The following is a 24620-nucleotide window of genomic DNA, read 5'->3' as shown; positions in this document are numbered from 1 at the left end:
GGACACAAAGCAGACATTTGAGGCATGATTTACTGAGTCACCCCTCCCGGGCACTGCATCCCGGACTCGGAGGCGCGGCCACGATGAGTGAGGCCCCCACAACGGGTTAATTCAGACCAGGCTCGGAGCACCGAGCGACTCTATCACCCTCAATAATAAAATACAGCAAATCAAATTGGACTCTATTGATTTTTTATGTAACTATTTTGGGGCCGAAGCATAAGGAGAGGGTACTGATCGGTTAAGAGTCAGGGTGTCAGGGAAGGGAGACAGGAGCACCCTGGCTGCAGAACCAGCTGATGCAGCCAAGGGAAGGCACTGGAATTCAACTCCAAAGAACCCAGGCTTCTTTCTCTCCTGCCCCCAGCCGGCAGAGAATGGGCATTGAGAGTCCATTCTGTCCTGAATGGGAAGATGGGAAGCCACGCAGCTGGTGGAGCAGGAAAGCGATGACCAGCTCCTCTGCTTTTCTCTCCCCAAGGCACTTGACACTGAAGTTCAGATTTCTTTGTCCACTGCTTTACTGTTGTCTTGCTCTGCAAGAATGACAGAGTGTGGGATTTGTCTCTTTTGTTCCCTGCTGTGTCCCAAGTGCTTAGCCCCGATTTATATCTCTGTTCAATGAATGAATGAATGAATGAGCTGGTTGCCATTTCATGAGCACTTGCTGTGTGCCAGGCACTCTGCAAAGAACCTTGCAAGGATTCACATGCCTTCTGCCCAGAACCCCCTTCTCTCAGTTGGCTCTTTCTGGTCATTAAGGTCTCAAATTAGAAAACTGCCACCTCCTCTAAGAAGTCTTCCTGGATCGCACAGTCACTCTTCATCATATCGCCTTGCATTGACCATGAAAAACACAAATTAATGTCTGGGATTTTCCTGTGGGTGTATTTATGAGCTTCTTATTTGTCTCCTCATCATCACCCAACCTGCCCCAAGGCACCCAGGCCCGAGGGCAGGGAAACTGAGGCAAAACTCCAGGTTTTGCCAGAAGGCACCATCAGGGCGGAAGTCATGAGCTCTGGGGAGGAGATCCTACCCTGCCCTTCATGGACTGACTTATCTTGAGTCAGTCCCTAGGTTCCTCTGAGTCTCAGTGTCCCCATCTGAGGACACATCCTACCCCTCACTCAACAGTTGCCCAAGAATCCCATGAAATCCTGAAGTGAGAAACCACTTGGCAGATGGCTGATGGTTCATGATTCTTCTCTTTGCAGCTGTGATGGTTGCAGCACGTGTCCCCAGTCAGCCCTTCCTTTCTTGCCTCCTCTCCTGTCCTGGGACTCGTGCCCCGTGCTAACAGCCTCACGCATCAGCACGCCATTGTTGTTTACAAACCTCTTTCTTGCTGGAGCACCCAGCCTTGTAATGAGAACAGCCAGGGAGAATTTCGGCGCCCATTTTACAGATGGGAAAACTGAGTCTCACAGAGGCCAAGGGGCTAAACCAGTATTCCAAGATCTCCCAATTTATTGAGCAAAGCCAGAAACTGGATTGTGACACTGACATCTCCCAATTTGTAAATGCTGGTGACTAACAAGAGAAGTTTGCAGCCATCCACCCTCCAGGGGCCTTCCACATCTGCTGTTTCCACAAACGCCAAGTCCCTCCTGCCGAAGCAGGCCGGGGCTCCCAAACGAGGAGGTGGACTTTAGAAGGGGCAGGTTTCAGCCAGGCATGGTGGCTCACACCTATAATCCCAGCACTTTGAGAGGCCAAGGCAAGAGACTGGCTTGAGCCCAGGAGTCTGAGGCTGCAGTGTGCTATGACTGCACCAATGCACTCCAGCCTGGAAACAGAGCAAGACCTCATTTCTAAAATAAGTGGGGGTCGGGGAAGGGGCAAAATTCTCCAAACTGTGTTTCTCACAAAAAACCCAACTCTCCCCTTGACTCAAGACACATTCCTTAATCCCTTGGGTGCAAATCAGCCTCAAAATCCAATAAATTGCACCAAAACTTCAGTGCCCATGAACTGAATGTAGTAGCTAAGAGAACCAACTCCGGGACAGACACACCAGGGTTCATACTTGCACCCCATCACTGATTGGCTGTGTGACTTTGCAAACCTCACATTGCCTCTCTGGGCCTCAGTTTGCGTATCTGTAAAATGGAGCAAATAGAAGTCCCTATCCCATTAGGGTTGTTGAAGAATCCGTGAAGTAAAATCTACGAAGAGCTAAGAACACACAGTGTGCCCTACAGCAGGGTTAGTTATTGTGTTACTAACTCTGAGGCACAAGATTCTTCTCTTTGCAGCTGTGATGGCTGCAGCACGTGTCCCCAATCAGCCCTTCCTTTCTTGCCTCCTTTCCCGTCCTGGGACTCATGCCCTGTGCTAATAGCCTCATACATCAGCACACCATTGTTATTTATGAACCTCTTTCTTGCTGAAGTCCCCAGCCTTGTAATGAGAACAGCCAGGGAGAATTTCAGGGCCCATTTTACAGATGGGAAAACTGAGTCTCACAGAGGCCAAGGGGATAAACCAGTATTCCAATGCATGAGACCAAAATTCGGCCTGCCAAAGTCTTGCCCTTCAACATAGCCATCTAATCGCTCAGGGGCACAGAATTCGAAAGGACTCCCAGTTGCCTACAGAGTTGACTCTGATGTGTTTGATTTCTACGGCTCTAAGCCTTGGTTTGTGTTAATACATTTATTTGTTGCAAAGACAGAGGGAACAGAAAGGAAGTGAAAGACCCGGCAAAGGCTATCACATCAAAGGAGCTTAACAACTATCCACCACCTTGGAGTATAAGCCCGGCTTGTTCAGAGGCCGGGCCACACCATTCTGCACAAGGCTAGAGTGAAATTTGGTTGCGTGAGGTGCTGGGTAAGACACAGACCAGTGCCTGGGCTGGAATCCTAATCTTGTGTGATCCCAGCCAAGTTACTTAGCATCTCTGGACCTCCAGATCCTCCCTTGTAAACTAGGAATAATGAGAGTGTCCACTTGCCAGAGTGGTGAGCATCCCATCGAGATCATGCAGGGAAAGGCGTGGATGCTGCCTGCAGCACAGGAAGAAGCACCTGCTTTCATCACCACCCCTTCCCCATCACCATCACCATCACCACCCCTTCCCCATCACCACCCCTTCCACACCACCATCACCACCCCTTCCCCATTGCCACCCCTTCCCCATCACCATCACCACCCCTTCCCCATCACCACCCCTTCCCCATTGCCACCCCTTCCCCATCACCATCACCACCCCTTCCCCTTCCCCATCACCATCACCACCCCTTCCCCTTCCCCGTCACTGCTCCTTTCCCATCACCACCCCTTCCCCATCACCACCCCTTCCCCATTGCCACCCCTTCCCCATCACCATCACCACCCCTTCCCCATCACCATCACCACCCCTTCCCCTTCCCCATCACCATCACCACCCCTTCCCCTTCCCCGTCACTGCTCCTTTCCCATCACCACCCCTTCCCCATCACCACCCCTTTTCCATCACCATCACCACTAAGACTTGCTCTCTAACTTTCAGATTTGACACTGGCTGTCTTGGCCAGGCCAGGCGGCTGTCATTCTCATGACCTTGGGATCCTTGAATGGAGTCATAGTTCCCTAAAGGACTGTAGGGTAGAACTCCTCTACCAGAAGAGCTCCCAGGTACAGGGTTAGAAAGTCGCAGGTGAGGAGTTAAGGAGAGGGGAGCCCATGCCTCCACTTCACTGTGTGACCCCGAACAGGCAGTCCCTGTGCCCAAGTCTCCTTCCCATCTGCCAGAGGGCTGCTGAAGGAGAGGCTCTGAGGTGTCTTCTTGCTCTAGAAGTCAACCCACCTACTCTGCTGAAGAGTTGGCAGCACCCCCATCACCCATGGTACCAGGGTGCTTCCATCTCGCCACAGTGATGGGCGGCGATGCATTGCTGAATCCCATGGCTTCAGGGGAAATGGACCCCCTCCATCCCCATTCAAATTGAGACACAGGAGAGAAGAAAGGAGCCACCCAGCCGCATAGAGCTGGGAGACGCATCTGGGAACAAGGCCCCTGAAAGGGCTTTGCTGGCCCAGAGGCCACCCCCACCCCAGACTCCCAGCCAACAAATGAGGGGTTTCTTTTGCTCCCTTGGATCAAGGCAACCACCGTGCTCATTGTTGGCTCTGAGTGCAGTAGCTCATGCAGAAGCCCCACGCCTCCCCAACTCCCTGCATCCGGTGGGAGGAGAGGGGATGAAATGATTTACTCTGGGAACCTCCACTGTGCAGCCATTAAATCACTGGGGAAGGCGACAACATTTGCATACCACTCCCCACCACTTCCCAATGCCACCTCTCTGAAGGGCAGTGCCACACACAGGCACCCCCCCATCACTATTGCAATGAGAAAGAAATATACCACATGCCACATCAAGGTGCCAGGCAGGAGGAAAAGGGCCTCTGCCCTGAAAGCCAAAGCTTCCCCCTGCCACTCACGTGGCCCCTCTATCGTGGGGCAGGTGGGGGGTGCTCCACTCACCCTGATTTCATAGACCCTAGACCCACGTGCATAATGAGTCAACGAAGCAAGATTCGTTCATTTTCCTCAGCAGGGACTGTAACTGCGCCGCTAATTTGCAAAGCCACAGCATGTATAAAAGTGGCTCGAATAATAGGGGACCCCTAGCCGCTAAGCTGGGGGATTTGTGCTGACTCTTACCAAGTACCGTTCCATATGTTTAAGCACTTGCAAGGCTGAAAGAAGTACACCCACCCTACTCTTTACCATGGCAGCTACCCACGCAGGAAGGGGGGTGGGGGACAAAGAAGCCAGTCCCTGCGTGTGTGTGATGGGAGACAGAGTGTGCATCTTTGCCTCTCAACTCTTCCAGCCCCTCTTCCAGAGCCTCAGCCAAAGGGGGTCGGTAAACCATGGCAGAAATCATCCAGAAAATCCAACCAGGTCTGAAGGAAGCTCTGGTTAATTCCTCTGAACCTCTCAAAACCCAGTGTAGGCAGCTAAGTATCTTTCAGGAATTTCTTTCTTTTTTTCTTTTTTTCTTTTTTTTGCCATCCCTCCTAACTAGTGCTAAATATAGAGTTATCAAACTGTCGTCTCTTTATGTCCCTGGTGGGGACCAGTTAAAGACTTGCATGTGCTTCCAGGGACGGGGCGATGGCACTGGGGGCTCTGCCTGGACGGCATTTGTCGGAACGAGCTGCCCTGCTGAGACTCTCCCAAAGAGCAGCAGGGGAGCAGGCGAAGAGCCGGCCAGCAGCAGGTTACAGTGGGAGCTCACCTTCCCTCCCAAGATGGGGCCTTCCAGAGCCAGGCACAGGCTCTTCTGCTGCTGGGGGAGAGGGCTGGGCAGGGGCAGGGTAGGGGGACCATCCTGTTCTCTTACAAAGCATTATGCAGGCAGCTTCTCTGAGAGACTTCCGATATTCACTTATAAGCACATCCAGGCAAATGCTGACCCCCGTGGAGAAACAAAATAGAGACAAAACCGCAATTTTCAAGTCCGAGGGACTGTGCACTTTTGCAAACAGGTCCCAGGGCTTCGGCTAAGAGAAAACAGCCTCGGGCCCAGCAGCAGCCCCTCTCGTGGACCGCAGAGGAATGCCGAAAGCAAAACAACGATCATAGCTGCTCCTTAGCCAAGCAGGCAAGATTCATCCACGTTAAGCCCAATGCCATTCTCTAGGCTGAACCAAAGCCGAACGCTGACGGAGATCTCCAATAGAAGGTTTTCTCCAAGTCGAAGGTGTTGGTAAATATTTTGGGTCACTTAAGGGCATCTCAAAGGAAGCCGACACTGACTTTTTCCATGCAAATAAAATACATCGAACATCAAGTTGACATGCAAGATTTGCTCCTAACTGCAACCTTACCAAGACAGTGAAAGCCGAGAAGTTATAGTTGTATTTTTCTACTGCATTCTGCCTGTCTGTGCGGTTTGTTTGTTAAGAAATTGGGGAGAGATTTTCTAAAGCAAAAGCTACCTGTTCCCAAATCATGGGTCTTGATCTTAAAAGGTTTGGAGAACTGAGATTTCAAAAGCACATGAAGGCTGCTCGTGACTGTTCCCGGGCTTCATCTGAGCCTTTAGGATTTTCTCCACTGCTTGCATGGGGTGGGGGGAGGGGAGGAATTGTCATTTTAGGATACGCTTTCTATAGAACCAACATGTAGCCACACCAAGGTGGGTAGAAAGCTTTCCAAACTCCAGCGAAGACAGACAATACCTGACTATTTTGCTTTTCCCACTCACTAGGATTGGGCGACAGCTGAGCTGGTTCAGCAGGGAGTCCAGCTCCCCGGTGCCCAGGCAATGGCTCTGGACAAACACCGCGTTCCAGGCTCCCCGGCGCGTCCTGGACTGCTTGGCCGCCGCTACCCTCTCCCGCCCGCCTTGGGGTCAGGGCGCTGGGGTAGCCCGCGTTTGCAGGAGGCGCGCAGCGGGCTTCTCTTTGGCCAAGAGGAGGCCATTTGGCGAGGGTGGGTAGCTTGGGGAGGGCGGTGTGAAAGCAGGGGAGAGCCGCGGGGCGTGGGGAAGGGCTACGGACAAGCCAGACAGCGCCGGCCGAGACATCTCCGGGGCCCGCAGGTGTCCCGGGAACGCACCACTGTGCGACCGCGGGCAGCAAGGCACTGGAGAAGGGCTGCGTCGACGCCCCCGCCCAGCAAAACCCCGGGAGGAACTGGGACCTGGGGGGGATGTTGGCCCAAGGCAGGGCGGGGAGGGGGCTCGATTCCTGCAGTCGCGTCCCCACCCGCCTCGAGAAGCTAAGTGCCCCGGTCTGTGGCCCCCGTGCGTCCCGAAAGGATCCGCAAGGAAGCTAGGGGTTTGGGGGAGAAGGCAGGCAGGCTCTCCCCAGGCGCTGGGCAAAGGGGAACGCGCCGGGGGCTCCTGGGTTCCCAGGGTCTCCCCAGGTCTGTCCAAGTCCGGGAGATGCGCGCTGCCAGGGACTTGAGAAGGAGGCAGCCGCCCGTACAGCCAACTTTGTGCGCCGCGGCCGGGGTCGGGGATGGGGTCCGGGGACGCGTTACCTGGGCACTGGAGCGCAGTCAGCGCCAGCAGGAGCCCGAGCGGCGGCGCCCGGCCCGGGGGCGGCATGGTCCTCGGCGCGCGGTGGGCGCGGCGCGGGGCTGCTCCTCTCGCGCGCCCGGCCCGGCCCGCGGCTCCCGGAGCAGCCCCCGGCGGCTACGCCCGGGCGCCGGGCATGGCTCGCTCCCAGCGCGCCGCTCCTCCCCAGACGCAGGCGCCGGCGCTGGCGGCGCTTCCTCGGCTGCGCCTCTGCGCGCTCTCCTGGGCTCGGCCGTGCGTGGCTGGGGAGCTGGGGCGGCCGAGGCTCAGAGCCCCGCGCCCTGGCCGGCTGCCCCGCACTTGGCCCGAGTTGCGCGGCCCCCGCCGCCGCCGCCGCGGCTCCTGCGCCCCAGCGCCCGTCCCATCCCGGTCCGCCGCCGCCGCCGCCGCCGCCTCTGCCAGCGCCAGCTGCCGGCCGCCCCTCGAGCCAGCGAGAGAGTGAGCGAGCGAGCGCCGGGGGGAGGAGGAGGAGGAGGAGGAGTAGGAGGAGGAGGAGGAGAGGAGCGGAGGGCGGGGCCGCGGCCGCGGCCGGGGGAGGGGCCGCCCGGGAGCCGGGGCACAGGCTGCAGCCCGGCCAGTAGGCGGCGGGACGCGCCACTGCTCGGCGGCCCGGGGGAGGGCGCCCGGCCGGGAGGCTCGGGGAGCCCGCCGGGGGTCGGGGGCGCTCGCGGGTACAGGGGCTGCGGGAGGGGTGCGGAGTGCAGAGATGGGATGCCCAGCTAGATCCGGCGTGTTGGGGCGCAGCGGTAGGAGTTGCCAAGTTCGAGGGGTGAGGAGGCCAGCGGAGGGTCACCGGGATGGGGCAGCGACCTCTGGAGAGGTGGTGTCTGCCGGGGCCAGAGACTGCGAGACTGAGCGCGGACAGGAGGTCCCAGGTTAAATGTGGCACAGCTAGGGAGTGCCTGTGGGAGGGGGGAGAGGAGAGGGGGGAGGGCCTCCGGGAGGCCGAGGCTGTGTGCGGAGCCTCTGCACCGCACCGGGATGGGGGATGGGGGCTGGGGGCTGGGGGCTGGGGGCGCGCAGGCTGGGTGCGGTCACCTGAAACACAGCGAAGGCGGCCTGGGGATGTCCACCCGGGTGAGTCAGGGTCTCTTATTTACCCGGGCTAGAGGATGCGACTTCCCATTTCGCGCAGGCCCTAGAAGCACGCGGAGGCAGCCAGGAGTTCTCCTGGCAAGGGCAGATTCCCTGGCGGTCCCGGGAATGAGTTCCCAGCGCAGGGTCAGGCAGTGACGGCGCGGAGGTGTTGCGCAGGGCCGGGTACTGGGTGGTCGAATTCTTCCATCCAGGGGCAGGGACGTAGCCAGAGTGCGGAGGGAGGTCACAGGTCACACGGAGCCCCTGTACCTATTATCCCAGAAACCACTGATCCTCCTGGGCGCCCCACCCCCAACCAGGGCAAAGCCTCGGGGGGCTAAGCCGAATGAAGGAGTTATGCGGGGAGCATGTGGGGGAGCCTCCAGCAGCGCTCAGATGCCTTGAAAGCTTCCCCACCATGCTGGGAGGACAGGGGACATGGGGGGTTGTCCACCTGGGAAGGTGGCTTGGAGTCCTGGCTCCACCCCAGCCCCCATCACACCAGCCACTTGCTCTGCCATCTCAGTTTTCCATGAAAAAGTGGGTCAAACTCTTTGAAAATGGTCAATAAGGCAGCATGGGGTGATGAAAAGATAGATTTGGGGAAGACTCTGGAGTCATGGAGTCTTGGCTGAGAATCCCAGCTCTGCCACTCCTTAGCTGTGCAAGCTGGGGCGAGTCCCTGATTCCTCCCTGAACTTCAGTTTTCTCATCTGAGAGATAGAAGGCATTGCACATCACCTGGTGCCCCCAATAACACATACAAAACCCCTGACCTAGGAAGTCGGAACTCATTTAAAGGAGTCAGTGTCAACATTGTCATTCTCATCATCATGGCCACTATTATGATAGATCCGATTTTCCTCTGCCGGCCCAGAGCTCACATCAGAAGAACAATCCTCCCCACTCCCGGCTGCCAAGAGGGGATGGGGGACACGGCACCTGCTTGATTAGTACAGACAAGCTCATTAGCAGAGGCAGCACTCAGTTCTTCCTAGATAAAAGAAGGAAGAAAGCCAGGGGCAGGTGGTGAGTCTCCAGTCCAGGTTAATTAGGAGACGTAAAGGGATTTTCCCGTGGCTGTTAATCGGCTTCCTTTGCAAGGGGCTCATGCCCAGGCCAAGCCCCCTTTGGGCTCCCTGGCAAGGCCTGCCATGTGTGGACAGCCATAGAACAGGCTGGACGACGGGATTGGGGGTCTCCTCGGACCTGGGGTGGCCTTGCGAGGGGCCCATCTGTCCCCTTTCTGTGACCCTTTCCCCAGATAAGAAGATGATCCTGGAGACGTGGTCAGGGCTCTCTTAGGGTCCTCTGTGCCCGGCTGCCCCCAACACCTCTTTCCTGTTCACTTGTTCATAAGCATCTGCAGAGCTGAGCACCTACTGTGTGCCGGCCTCTGCAGGGGATGGTGAAGCAGAAATGAATGGACGACAGCAGGGGAGAGCCACGGCAGGAGTGACCGCGGGGTGCTGGTGCCAAGGTGAACCATGTGTTTGACCAGGAAGCAGGTCAGTGAGGCTGGGAGACTGTGGCCAAAGATAAAAAGTCATTTTCTGGCAGGGTAAGGGGTCATTCTGTGGCTTAGTGGCAGTGCTTGGAGGGGATTGTGAATCAGTCCAGCAAGTCCCCAAGCCAGTGGTCACACAGTCCCAGGTGTGATGGCAGATGGCAATTGCCTTCCCCCCACCCCCACACTCAGGACTATCTGGTCATACTCCAAGAAAGCACCTTTTAGTGGGGAAGGGCACTTCCCCCATTAAAATATGCCGATGATGGTTGAGCCAGACGCTGAAGAGAGGAATCTGTTTTTGAGGATAGCTTTTCCATGCCCCAGCTGTGTGACTTTGGACAAGCCCCTAATCCTCTCTGAGCTCATACGTGGGGTAGGGATGAGAATTCCAGCCTGGCTCAGTCCGTCTTGTGGTTGGATGAGGATTTCTGCATATTAACCAGGCCCCTGAGCCTGGATCTCTAAAGGGGGTATTTCTGGAGGAAATAAGCAGGGGGAAAAAGCCTCCCTGGATTCTGAAGGGCTGGGGGGAAATCTGAGAGGCTGGCGGCAGTAACGAGGAGACCCCAGGGCTGAGCGGAATTCTCCTTTCACTCCTACCTAGACTCTCGCCCCCAGCCTGCTGGCCTCATAGCCTGGGCAGGACCGTAAGAATTACACAGCCTACAATCTCTCCCTAAGTATAGATGGGATACTGAGTCCAGGAATTGTGCTTCTCGTGGATCTGTAAGTGTGGGGAGGCCGACTCGAGTAAGAGCCAGCCTCAAGCCCCAGCATAGCCGTGCAAGGCTTCCTCAGGCCCCACCACCCCCTGCACAGCAAGAGACTGCCTCCAGCACGGATTGCTCCCGGTCCATCCCCGCACCCCAGTTCTGCTGCAGCTCAGCCCACGCGCCCGCCGGGCTACCGGCGAAGAGCAACATTGCCATCTCGTGGCTGAAACTGGAACTGCGGGTCTAGAGGGCGCTGCAGAAGGAAGGTCAGGGTGGGGGTGCGGGTAGGGGTGAGATGGAGGCGAATAGGCAGAGAGGTTTCCCCACCTCAGCCAACTGGCAGAGGCAATAACAGACCCCTTTGCCCTTGAACGCCAACACGCAGGCAGCTGCTGCCGTGGTGACCACCCGTTGAAATTATTTGCAAAGCCTGGGACTGTTTGTTGTCTATTGCACACATTGATGTTTGTGGCATGTTCAGGGAACACAGAACTGACTTAGATTGCATTTGCACCACAGATGAGTGGCAGGGGAAAGGGGCCTCTCAAAATAGAAGCCAAGCTCACTTATACAGGTAATCAAGGATTTACTAAGAATAAAGAATTTCAAGAAATCAGTTACTCGCACATCTGGACATAGGGACCCATGATGGAAGGAAGGAGCCTCTTTATGGCAACTTGCAGTCATCCATATCACTCTCCGTCCCCTCCCCTGCTTTATTCTTCTTCGTAACAGTGGTTACCACCCAGCATCATACGTACAGAGAGTGGCCCAATCAGTCCTGGTTATATTAATGTATGAATGAAAGGAGCTCAGGGCTGGACAGTACGGTAAGCACTGAGCCCTGGGAGGTGAGCCCATGAACACTCAGACCAGAAAGGACTTGACTTCCTTTCCAGGCCCACTCCCAACTTGGAGGAGGCCACGGGGAGAAATGGCTTCCTGGTGTGTTTGAGCAGAAAGCACCTTGAACAGCTCTCACCCCTGGCTTCCCAGGATAAAATGATTCCTGGACCGGCAGGGGCTGGGAAGGGTGTGAGGTGGCAGCCAGGGGTGAAGGCACCATCGGGATGGGATTTTGGAGCAAGTGTAAAGTGTGCTAGAGCAGAACAAGACTAATAACAAATAATAATGATAATAATAAATAATGATGCATCATTGAATATGTACCAGACACTGCTCGAAGCAGTTTGCACGTGTGTTGTTTTTTAATGGTGGTAAAATGCACGTAACATGAAATTTACCATTTTAATCACTTTAAAGTGTACAATTCAGTGGCACTTAGTACATTCACAGTGCTATGCAACCATCACCACTCTCCAGTTCCAGAACTTTTTCATCACCCAACCAGAAACCTGGTACCCGATCACTCCCCATTCTCCCCTCCCTTCCACCCTTAGCACCCACCAGACTACTTTCTGTCTCTATGAATTTGACTGCTCCACTAACTAATTTAAGTGGGATCATACAGTGTGTGATCTTTTGTATCTGGCTTCTTTCACTTAGCATCATGTCTTCAAGGTTCATCCACGTTGTACCCTGTCAAAGCTTCACCCCTTTTTATGGCTGACTAATATTCCACTGCGTGGGTAGAACATGTTTGTCCATCATCTGTTGATGAACATTTGTGTTGTTTTCTACCTTGAAAACACTATTATGAATAGTGCTGCTGTAAACATTCATGTATAATTTTCTGTTAGAACACCTGTTTTCAATTCTTCTGGGCTTGCGTGTTTTGATTCATTTAATCTCATAACCATTTTATTGGCTAAGAAAACTGGAGCACAGAAAGGTGAAGCAATTTTCCCATGGCTGCACTGTCAGCCAGCAAATGGCAGAATCACGTTTAACCCCAAGCAGTCCAACCCCAGGGTCTGTTAACCAAGATGAATGAGTTAAGCCAACCATCCCTTCTCCACCCACCATGCCTCAGCACAACTCAAGACCCCCAGGAACTAGATGCAGCCCTGTCTCCCTTCCCAAGAGGCTCCTTATTTGTTTGAGGAGCCCTGGGGATGGGGTCAGAATCCTAACAGGTCTCAGCCTACCACATTCCCTCAAGCCAGGGACGGTTCTGGAAGAGGCATGGGGGCCAGAGTGACCAATGAGATGTAAAGAGGAGCTAGAGGAGGACCACTTTCCTTGATCAAACAAGAGAGACAAAGTTCCTTTTTGCCCTCTACCCTCTTCCTTCTTGGCAGCTTGTTGAGTAGGTGTGATGGGAAGGGCCCTGGCAGCCTCTTGTGCCCATGAGGCACCACAGTGCCCACTGATGGCTACTGGTGGGAGAGTGGAAAGACAGGTCCCGGCAACATCCTCGAGCCAATGTGTCACCCTAGAAGTGTGGTCCCAAGGCCAGGGGCATTCAATGAGCTGATATTCTGCATTGAGTTCATAAACTGCATTGTTTAAACACTGCTATTTGGACATCCGTTACTTTCAGCAAAAAGCAGCCTAATTAAGAAAGGTGTTTTAGTCAGGGTCTTCAGAAAGACAGAGAACCTATAAGTCCCAGCATTTTTGGAGGCCAAGGTGGGCAGATCACCTGAGGTCAAGAGTTCGAGACCACCCTGGCCAACATGGTGAAACCCTGTCTCTACCAAATATAAAAAATAATTTTTTAAAAAAAAGATACACGGGGCCGGGCACGGTGGCTCATGCCTGTAATCCCAGCACTTTGGGAGGCCGAGGCGGGTGGATCATGAGGTCAGGAGATCGAGACCATCCTGGCTAACACGGTGAAACCCCGTCTCTTCTAAAAATACAAAAAATTAGCCGGGCGTGGTGGCGGGCGCCTGTAGTCCCAGCTACTCAGAAGGCTGAGGCAGGAGAATGGCGTGAGCCCGGGAGGCGGAGCTTGCAGTGAGCCGAGATCTGCACTCCAGCCTGGGCGACAGAGCGAGACTCCATCTCAAAAAAAAAAAAAAAAGATACACAGAACGAAAGCTATGCAAAGGGATTTATTAGGGGTATCAGCTCACTTGATTGTGGTGGTGGAAAAGTCTCTTAAGAGGCCATCTGCAAGCGGGAGACCCAGGGAAGCCAGTGGTGGGGCTCAGTCCCAATCCGAAAGCCTCAGAACCAAGGAAGCCAATGGTGTCACTCTCAGTCCCAGCTGAAGGCTGAGAGCCTGCAGGGCTGGGGGCTGCTGTGAGTTCCAGAGTCCAAAAGCTGGAGAACCTGGAGTTCGATGTCAAGGCTGGGAGAAGGAGGGCAACCCAGATGCAGAAGAGAGCAAGCATTCACCCTCCCTCTACCTTTTTACTGCATCTGGACCCCCGCCAGCGGAGGAGCTTCCGTACTCAGGTCACAGACTCACATCCAGTCCCCTCCAAAAACACCCTCACAAGCGCACCTGGGACAGCCCAATCATCCTAATCAAATACCAAACCACCTGGGCTTCCCTTTCAGCAGAAGAGGGACAGCCCCAATCCCTGCAGGAGCACTGAGGATAAACAGTGCTTTCCCAGCTATCCGGGCACCCTTAATCCAGGCAAGTTGACAGCCAATCAACCATCACGGTGGGTTCAGGAAAAGCCCCAAGTGGACTGTTATATGCATTTATCCTGTCAACAAAATAGCCTGAGACCTTAAGTCCCATGGTTAAAAAAAAAAGTAGAAAATTCTCTTTCTTTTAAACTGACTTTGTGAGAGTTATATTATTATTATTATCATTATTAGTTCTCTGATGTGGCATAACTCAGTATTTTTCAAATTCTTTGTTCCTCGTAGAAACTCAAAGATACAAATATTCAAAAAGCAAAACTGCTACCTTTAAAAGACAAACACTTCTAATATTTTAATGTATTTCTCCAGTCCCTTTCCTATGCATACTCAACATGTTTTAATTAAAAATGGGTTCACATGACATGCACTGTTTTAAATTGCTTTTCTATGTAATTATATATTGTGAACATCTTTCCATGGCATTTAAATGTTTTTCCATATAATTTTAATGATGTTGCACAGTCCTATCATTGGATATGCTATAATTTGTTTAACCAATTTTTGTGTTGCCAAACATTTGAGGTCATTTACAATTTTTCACTGTTAAAAAGCAACAGTCTTATTCCTGCACCATTATACATGTGCAAGATTAGTTCTTCGGGATGTATTCCTAAAAATGCATGGTAAAATGAAAATATATGCAGTTTAGAAATTTCACATTAACTGGCTCTCCAAAAACTTATGCTGATTCGAATTCCTGTGAATATATGGCAGTGCAGTTTGCTCAAATCTTTATTCAAGGTCTACAAACTCAACCTGGTTAATTGACTCATTTTAAACCTACACTCTCTGTGTTACGCAACTATTAAAAGATTAAAACTTCAGGTATTCATTCTATATCAAGAATTGGTAAATATCAAGATAATTCAATAAAATTTGGAAAATCAGTGAAATCATCACTAGTTGTAATTTTACCATTACTTATTACACTTTTTTTTTTTTTTTGAGACAGGGTCTCGCTCTGTCACCCACGCTGTAGTGCAGTGGTGCAATCTTGGCTCACTGCAACCCCCACCTCCTGAGTTCAAGCAATTCTCTTGCCTCAGCCTCCCGAGTAGCTGGGACTACAGGCATGCACCACCACACCTGGCTAATTTTTGTATTTTTAGTAGAGACGGTGTTTCATCATGTTGGCCAGGCTGGTCTCGAACTCCTGACCTCAGGTGATCTGCCTGCCTCGGCCTCCCAAGGTGCTGGGATTACAGGCGTGAGCCACCACACCCGGCCTTATTAACCTACTTTTAAGTCCACTACCCCTTGTTAAAAATCTGAAGATCTGTCCAGATGTGAAGGGCCATAATTATGCCATTGCTGAGAAAATGGGTGGGTTGTCCCATCTGCATAGCTCTTTCTCTTGACCACATTTGCCTTTGTATGCTTATAAATATTTTTGATTTCTCTTGCAAATTACATTTACTCTTTAGTCCTTTAGGAGAGCTTCCTGTGGGAAAATTAGAGTGCATTTAGAACCATACCAGGATTAATGTTAATTAGGGTTGCAAAGCACTACAGCTCCATGGAGGTACAGGAAGTGATCCCTTCGGCACGGACAGGATGGAGTGGAATTACAGAAACGTCATGGGGAGGTGAGACGGCTGCTTGATGGATGTGGTCCTGCACACCCTCTCAGAGGACCTGCCTTGGAGTTGCCTGGCTTGCCAAGTCACTACACTTAGCCTACAAGGGGCCAAGAGTTTTCTTCTTGTCTGGAGCCACAGGGCTCAGAATAGTGTTCTATTTTTATGACGACAAAAAAACCTAAGTCAAAAGGGATTTATTGACTCACATACTGAAAGTCTCCGTGGCTTCAGGATTGGCGGGTTCCAGGGACTCAACAAACTCAGGATTTAATCTCAGCAGGAAAGTGGCAGGAAAGGAATATTATTGGCCACAGTGAGGTCACATGCCTATGCCTGGACCAATCACTGTGCCCAAGGGGATGGACTATGGTAATTGCCCAGGCCTGAGTTACATGTGCAACCTTGGGGCTGGGAGATGAGCCCCATCTGAACCGCACAGACTGAGAGTGGGGAAGGGCGGCCCTCCCAAAATGCAAGTCCTAGAGCTCAGGAAACCCTAATTTTGTTGTTGTTGGGTTTCTTTTTTTGTTTTGTTCTGTTTTGTTTTGAGACAGGGTCTCACTCTGTTGCCCAGGCTGGAGTGTCATGATGCGATCTCAGCTCACTGCAACCTCCAGCTCCTGGTTGAAGCAATTCTCCTGCCTCAGCCTCCCGAGTAGCTAGGAATACAGGCACCTGCCACCATGCCCAGCTAATTTTTGTATTTTTAGTAGAGACGGGGTTTCGCCATGTTGGCCAGGCTGGTCTCGAACTCCTGACCTCAAGTGATTAACTTGCCTTGGCCTCCCAAAGTGTTGGGATTACAGGCATGACCCACAGTGCCTGGCCTGGGGTTTTTCTTGTTTTTTTTTTTTTTTTTTAAACAAAACAAAAAATAAAAAAAAACAAGGTCTCAGTCAGTTGCCCAGGCTGGAATGCAACAATGCAATCATAGTTCACTGCAGCCTCAACCTACTGGAATCAAGTGATCCTCCCACCCCAGTGTCCCAAGTAGCTGGGATGATGGGCATGAACTACCTCACCCAGCTGATGAATTTTCTTCCAGCGTGTCCAGATCTCGTCGTTATGCTTCTCTGGCTTAGAGAGGAAACCTCACCATTATCAGTGCAGGTGTCCCACTGTGAATATTCTCTAACACCTAACCAAATGACTATGATCATTTTGTCCTACTGTTTATTAAGACCTTCCAAGGTGACAAACCCATTAACCATCCCAGGAACACTGAAGGAAGTCATTTATCCCCGTTTTACAGATGAGAAAACTGAGGCTCTAGGGTTTAATCAGTTTGCCCCAGGTCATCCAAATGGCAGAGTCAGGATTTGAACTGAGACCTAGCTGTCCCCAGGGCCCTCTCTGAGCCACCACAGTGCTCTTCCTCCGTCTCTTGAGAAGGGGATTCCAGATGCCAAGACCCAGAGCCAACTACAGAGGGACACAGCACTGTCACTGGGTGACAGTCACCCCTCAGGAACTGCCCTCGCAGGAGCTGTATCCATGGTGTGGCCCACACCGTTGTTCACCACTGAGTATTATGTAACTTCCTCCATCCAAGTTGAAAGCGAACAGGGAATAACAACCAGGCTATTAGAGCTGATGATGGAACCTCAGGAACAGAATCGGATTGGCTGGGAAAGCCAGGACCTGCTGAAAACACTGGGATCCCTGCCATGAAAATTCATGTGCATTAAAGATGCCAAGGTGCTCAGGTCTGCATCAGCCCCCAGGCAGACCTCACATCTGTTCTGGAATGAGGGATACCACTGCATTTATTAAACACAACTGTTGAAGTCCCCCTGGGTACAGCATTCTAGAAACCACACCATCTATATTTCATTGTGATCATCTCCTTGACATTTGTAAATTCATAATGTATAATGAACTAACCTGAAATGGAAATCTCTTATTAATTGCATAAAACAGAGAGTATATATTAAAGATGAATAAATAAAACAAACAAGATTGAGTTTGTAGACCTCAAACTGGCCATGAAAAGAGCCTTTGTCCACGTGACTCCTTGGGATTTGAGGACTGGGCTGGTCGCTGAGATGGCTCTTGGAGAGGCTAATGGCTTCCCTCATCGAGGAGGTCGTGCAGGCAGGTGCAATCTCCTACCAAGATTGTGGATGCTGTTGGGTATGATGCCTTTTGCTGATTTCTGCTGCAGATTTCAGAAACACGAGTGAGTCTCTGAGCTGGACATGCTTGCATTGCCTGAATTCCCAAGGTACATTGAGATGCTCTGGACACTCAAGGACACGCACGCCCCTGGACGCAGCAGTGTGTGACATCTCTCAGAGGCCAGCTCCCGCCTCTGCTAACCGTCAGCATCGTCTCAGGGTCTCCCTAGTATGCACCATCAGCAGGTTCCTGGGCTGGACGGAAAGGCACCTAGAGCTTTCCTGTACCCTCTGTCTTCCTTTCATGGCCATTGCAAAGGAAGAACATCAGAGTCACATCACACTTCTTTCCTTTCTAGTCACAAGTCCTGAGAGAATTCAGACAAGAGCAAGGTAACTGAGGCAGCAGACAGAAACTCCAGGCCGAGGAGCCCTGGAGTCTAGAAAGTAGGCAGGATTGTTCTATGTAACCTTGAGTTTGTGGACAAGAGGGATGACAAGGAGGGAGAGTTGCTGGGCAGAGGTTCAGGAGCAGTGGGAGGGGAAAATGGAGAGACACTACCATGTAGTTCTACTAAAGGATGAGAGAACACTGTATCTGCCAGCTATGGCCACAATGATGCTATGTAACAAACCACCAGGAAATTCAGTGGCTTCCACAATGATTTGCTCTTGCTCACACTTCTGCAGTTTGGCTGAGGATCCACTGATCCAAGCTGGGCTCAGCTGGGCTTTTCTATGAGCTGTGGTTTGGTTCCAGTGTCCAAGTGTTTCTCCTTCTCTTTGGGCCAGCAGATGAGCCAGGGCAGGGTCATCTCAAGGCAACGATGGAAACACAATAGGGCAAGCCCAACCACACAACCAGATTTCAAGGGTGTGCTTGCATCATGTCTGCTAATATCCCATTGGCCAAAGCATGTCACATGGGCAAGTGCAAAGCCAAAGTGAAGAAGGATATTCTGCCCTTAGTAGGAAAAACGGCAACATCACATGGCAAAGAGTGTGAACACAGAGAGAGATGAAGAACTGGGAACAACAGCACAGTCTACCAGAAACATATCCATACCATCCCTTGCACATCACCACCAAGGCTGCAGCAGCTAGGATTTGGTTTAGCTATCAGTAACCAAAAAAAAAAAAAAAGGCTTAAACAAGATGTAACTTTGTTTCTCTCAAATTCTTAAAGTCCAGAGGTGGCCAGTATAAAGTGGGTATGATGCTGCATGGTGTCAGGAACCCAGATTCCTTCTATTTTGTTGCCTCACTATGACTGGCCTCCAGTTCCCAAGTCACTTTATAGTCCACAGTGGCTGCTGAGCTCCAGCCATCACATTCAGATTCCAGCAACCAGGAAAGCAAGTAGAGAAGGGCATGGTTTGTCCATTTAAAAACACTTCCTGGGAGGGTAACACACACACTTTCATTTCCATCCCATTGATTAGAACTTGGAACACGGTCGCATTACACAGCAAGGAAGGCTGAGAGATGTACGTTTCTTTATTCCGGGTGGCCAGTTAGAATTAGGTTTCTGTTCATATTCAAAAAGGAGAAGGGAGATTGGGAGAAAACAATCTTTGTCACAAAGGCCAGTAAGTAGGGCTGCCCCCTCCCAAACCTGCCTCTTGGCCATTGCATCGATTAAAACACTTTGGTTTGCAAGTAAAAGAAGCCCCATGAAGGGAGGCTGTGTGAAGACAGGAATTTATTACATGAGTCCAGGGCTGCTTCACCAAACCCAAGGGCGTGGGCACAGCCGGGTCTCCAGAGTGAGCTGGAAGCCAGGACTGGCTTTGTAAGAAGCACAGAAAGCCCCACTCTGCTTCTCCTCCAATGCCAGCTCCAGTCTTCCCGCTGGATGCAGATGGGCATTCTCTATGTCTCCATTCATGTGGCAAAGAAAACGGCCAGCAAGAGGCCAGAGTTAGCCACCGCTCTGGTCAAGAGAAGGCTGAGGCTGCCATCTCTTGGTCCTGGGGAGGCCACTGGAGGGGAAATTTATCCCTGGCTGGCCAGTGGCATCCTCCTTATCTCTGTATCAGAGCTAAATCCCTTTGGAGAATCACCTCCCTCGGAACTCCCTGCACGCTCCTAGCCAGGGGTGGGCATGCAGCCAGGTCAGACCCATGAGACTCTCCCTTTCAAACACATCCATCATAAGCAGGGATGCAGGAATAGGGCAGGAGGAGCAAGCTCGCCTGGCACCACCCACTTCCAGCCTGGCTCTCCGTTTTACAGATGAGTTTTACGGCAGGTCTCCTGCTGACTCCATGAGCTTCCCCATAGCTTGCCACCATTATCCACAGTTTGATTTCTGTCACTTGCAACCAAATTATCCTGTCTGGCATGGATTACTCCAGCCTCCCTGGCCAGGTATGCTGGGGACAGGGTCACTGCTCCAACAGTTTCTGTGGTGACCACAGGATGGGGGAGGAGGGGGCAGAAAAGTCAATGGATGTCACACAGATATCCCTCTCCATGTCCTTTGATACTGCCTCTTGGGAAGCCTTGGGGTGAAGGGGAAACAGCACAGGCTCCCACGTCAGAAACTATCACAGTTCAAATCCCAGCTCTGCCACTCACTGGCTGTGTGATCTCAGGCAGGCAGCTCAGCCGCTCTGAGCCTCAGTTTCACCATTTATACAATGGGGTTGGTGATGGCTGTTATGTCTTGAGTTGGGCTGAGGCTTGGAATATGTCCATAGATAAAGTGCTTGGCACATACTAGGTATTGGGTAAGGAGCAGCCATTATTAACTTACTGGGTTTTACAGTGGGGGGCAAGGGATACCCACATTGGAATTTGCTTTGGGCCTTACCCTTCCCCTGCCAGCCCACCCCCCACTCCCACTGCACTCCATCCTCTAAGGCATGGGTCAGCAAAATTTTCCATAAAGGGCCAAATAATAGGAAATAGTTTAGGCTTTGCAAACATACAACATCTCTGTTGTAGATTTCTTCTCTTTCTTTCCATTTAAAAGTGCAAAAACCATTCTTAGCTCAAGGGCCTTTACAGAAACTGGGGATGGGCTGGACTTGGCCCATGAACTGGAATCTGCTGGCCCCTGCCTAAGAAATGGCTCTGCTCATCCCAAAATAACACCTCCAAGCAAATCCGTGAGAGCTCCCTGGACGTTATGGAGCAGGAAGCACAGCATGGAGAAGAGAGAAAACCAGGGGTCTGCCATCAGTCACCCCCTGGGGTATGGGTCTGCCATCAGTCATGCCCTGGGGCATGGGTCTGCCATCCAGTCACCCTCAGGGGCGTGGGTCTGCCATCCAGTCACCCCCAGGGGCGTGGGTCTGCCATCCGGTCACCCCCTGGGGCATGGGTCTACCATCCAGTCACACCCCTGGGGTGCGGGTCTGCCATCCGGTCACCCCCTGGGGCATGGGTCTACCATCCAGTCACACCCCTGGGGCGTGGGTCTGCCATCCGGTCACCCCCCTAGGGTGTGGGTCTGCCATCAGTCACCCCCAAGGGTGTGGGAATACCATCCGGTCACCCCCTAGGGTATAGGTCTGCCATCAGTCACCCCCAGGGGTGTGGGTCTGCCATCCGGTCACCCCCTAGGGTATAGGTCTGCCATCAGTCACCCCCAGGGGTGTGGGTCTGCCATCCAGTCACCCCCTGGGGTATAGATCTGCCATCAGTCACCCCCAGGGGCGTGGGTCTGCCATCAGCCACCCCCCAGGGGCGTGGGTCTGCCATCAGTCACCCCCAGGGGTGTGGGTCTGCCATCCGGTCACCCCCCAGGGGCATGGGTCTACCATCAGTCACCCCCAGGGCATGGGTCTGCCATCCAGTCACCACCAGGAGCATCTCAGATGTACCTGCCCCTTCTTCAGAACCAAGCAAGGGGCCTCTCAGAACACAACTAAAAATAACTGATTGGAGAAGTCCCTATCCTGTGCAAGACACTGCCCATGAATGATTTCACCAAATCAAGATATGCTGGATCTATCCCCATTCTGCAAATGTGGAAGATAAGGCCCAGAGAGGTTAAGTAACTGGACTAAGAGCACACAGCTAACAAGTGTCAGAACCAAGATATGAACGCCAGTCAGTCTTTCTACTCCCATCCTTGGTTTCCCCATCTCTGTGATTTACAGGACAAACTCACCTTCCATCCCTAGATGTGGATGCTCTGAACCTGACACTGGCCACGGGCTGACCCTGAGGTCAGGGCTGCTTGGCTGCTGCCACCAACGAGTGCCCACCAGTCCCAGGAGCCCCCTCTCCCTATTGAAGCAAAGCCTAATTTCCAGAGCTCTTTGGGAGATCTCATGCAGCTAAAAGGAGAGGCTGTAAACACTAAATATAACTGCTTGAAGCAGCGCTGACAGCTCCTTGCAGAACAGGGCCCTGATTATATAACGAGGCTGCCTGGGGGAGACTTGCGCCTGCTCAGGTTCTTCCAAAAAGAAAAAAGAAAAATCAGATAAAGAAAGTTAAAACTGTGCTCCTTAAACCTCATTCATTCATTCCCTGGACAGAAACTTATTAAGCCCTGACTGTGAGCCAGGCACTATCACAGGCACTGGGGATGTGACAGCAGATCTCACACACAAAATTCCCTGTGCTTGTGAAGCTGCCAGCCTAGTGCAGGGAGACAGACCATCACCAAATAAATAAGTAAACTACGGAGCAGGGTGGGTGAAAACAACTGCAAAGCCAAACAGGCAAAGAAAGTATTTTTAGAGTGGAAGGGGATGATTTTAAGCAGGGAAGGGAGTCTGAAAAGATGACATTTGAGCAAATACAGAGTGAGAGAAGGAGCCACTCAGGGGTCTACAGGGAGAGGCTTTCAGGCAGTGGGAGCAGAAAGTGCAAAAGCCCTAAGGTGGGACCATGCACCATTACAGAGGCACAACTGAAGACCCATGGCCAGAAGAAGAGCGCTCCCAGCAACCATAAGACAAAAGCTGTAGCCACCAACAAGCAGATATGGTTGGGCTGGCTGGGGTATGGAAATGGCTCTCATGGGGAAGAAGAATGAGCATTGATTCATTCCTACTTTCTTCCATAGGCAGAGTTCTAGGGAGGCCCCTAAGATTCCTGCCCTGTCTAATCCCCAGGGGGCTGTGAATATGATGAATTTTACACCTGTAATTAGGTTGTTATAGGGTGCAGTTAACCCTGAGAAAGGGAGATTAGCCTGGGTGACCCCTTAAAAGAGACTGGACTCTTTCTGAAGTCAGGGATTTGAGGTGTGAGAGATTCAAATTGAGGGAGATTCTCTGCTGCTGGCTTTGAAGATGGAGGAGGCCAATGAGAAGACATGTGGGGGCCTCTAGAAGCTAAAAGCAGCCCTGGCAGACAGCCAGCAAGGAAATGGGGACCCCAGTATGACCACCACAGAAACTCAACCCCCACATGACACAATTACACGAGCTTAGCAGAGGGTCCCAAGCTCCAGATGAGGACACAGCCCAGCCAACCCCTTAATTACAGCCTCGTGAGACCCTGAGCAGAGCACCCTGCCAACGCCATGCCTGGACTCCCCATCTACAGAACTGGGAACTCATAAGTGTGTTTTATTTTCAGCTGCTAAGTTTGGAGTAACTTGTTACATAACAACAGAAAACAAATACGTATTCATTAAATATCTTCGAGCACCTACTATAGGCCAGGCCCTGTTAGGTGCTGGAGACATAACCATGAGCAAGACAGACAAGACTCCTTCTACACGGAACTTACATTCAAATTAGGAAAATGGACAATGGGCAAGAAATACACAATGGACACAATAATTCACAAGATAATGTGAGAGAGAGGTAATGCCAGGACAGCCTTACAGGCTGTTTCTTTTTCTTTTTAGGGTCTTGCTCTGTCACCCAGGCTGGAGTGCAGTGGCATGATCATAGCTCCCTGCAGCCTTGAACTCCAGGCTCACATGATCCCTTCCACCTCAAACTCCCAAGTAGCTGGGACTAAGAGAAAACTGTCATAACCCACTTAGAAACCCAGTACCCAAGTATTCCAGTCTCCAAGTAGTGTTGTGGTCAGTGTAACACTGTCCATCAACCAACAGGGAACTCCAACATAACTTACGGTCCTTATTTGCATTTCTTTTTTTTTTTTTTTTTTGAGATGGAGTCTTGCTCTGTTGCCCAGGCTGGAGTGCAGTGGCGTGATCTTGACTCACTGCAACCTCCGCCTCCTGGGTTCACGCCATTCTCCTGCCTCAGCCTCCCGAGTAGCTGGGACCACAGCTACTGGACCCACAGTAGCTGGGCCCAGCTAATTTTTCACCACTCCCCACTGATTTTTTTATTTTTTGCAGAGACAGGGTTTTGCCATCTTGCCCGGGCTGGTCTGGAACTCCTGTGTTCAAGTGATCTGCCCACCTCAGCCTCCCAAAGTGCTGGGATTACAGGTATGAGCCACCATGCCTGGCCAATGGGTTAAGTTTCAATGGCCCAAGCCAACAAACCAGCCCCAGCAGACAGAATCTTTAGCCCAATCACCTCTCCAAAGCCCTGTGTGATTTGCCCCACCCATCTCCAACCTCATCTCCTGTTGTTCTGTCCTCTCTCTTTGTGCTGGAGCCTCCTGGATATCCTTTCTCTTCCCCAAACATACCATGCTGTTCCCACATCAGGGCCTTTGCACCTGCTGTTCCCTCTGCCCAGAACACCCTTCCCCCAGATCGCTACATGGCTAGCTTCCTCTCATCTTTAAGGCTTCTCCTGAAATACAGCCTCCTCTGAGACCTTGTCTGACCACCCCATTTAAAGAAGACCTCCCACCCATGAAGCTAGTGATGTTTTACTGTCTTTATAGCATGTGTCATTCTTGTAAGTTATTTGATTTATTAATTCACTTGATGGCTTATTTCCTCCCCTGGAATATAAGCTCTACTGCTGCAGAAACTGTCTTTTCATCACTATTTCCCTGAGACTAGAACAGTTCCTGGCCCGGCACAGACACTCAGGAAATATCTGTTGACTGAATGACTGGAAAATTCCTTTGATCAGCCAGTGGTTGTTTTTATTTCTTCCATGGGGAATAAAAAAAGCACTGAAAAAAGGAATAATTCATAGAAAAATGAAAATCCTAAGCAATAGTGAGACATCTATTTGCATAATGACAAGCAT

General features: G+C 51.8%; 1 protein-coding gene across 2 annotated transcripts in view; it reads right to left on the bottom strand.

Annotated features, from left to right (window-relative positions):
* TMEM132B (transmembrane protein 132B) overlaps positions 1 to 24620 on the bottom strand; it is a 529452-nt gene that overhangs the window by 488588 nt on the left and 16244 nt on the right. The window contains exon 1 of one of the 2 annotated variants that reach the window (XM_055239060.2): positions 6983 to 7459. The exons of the other annotated variant lie outside the window; for it this stretch is intronic. Within the exon in view, the coding sequence (XP_055095035.1) occupies positions 6983 to 7049 (67 nt within the window). The 5' untranslated portion in view covers positions 7050 to 7459. Of the gene's footprint in view, positions 1 to 6982; positions 7460 to 24620 lie in introns of those variants that run through there. 2 annotated transcript variants of the gene reach the window in all.

This window comes from Symphalangus syndactylus, chromosome 13 (assembly GCF_028878055.3).
Source record: "Symphalangus syndactylus isolate Jambi chromosome 13, NHGRI_mSymSyn1-v2.1_pri, whole genome shotgun sequence".
Classification (NCBI taxonomy): Eukaryota; Metazoa; Chordata; class Mammalia; order Primates; family Hylobatidae; genus Symphalangus; species Symphalangus syndactylus.
The sequence above is the reverse complement of the archived record's forward strand: the minus strand, read 5'-3'. Positions and strand labels throughout refer to the sequence as shown.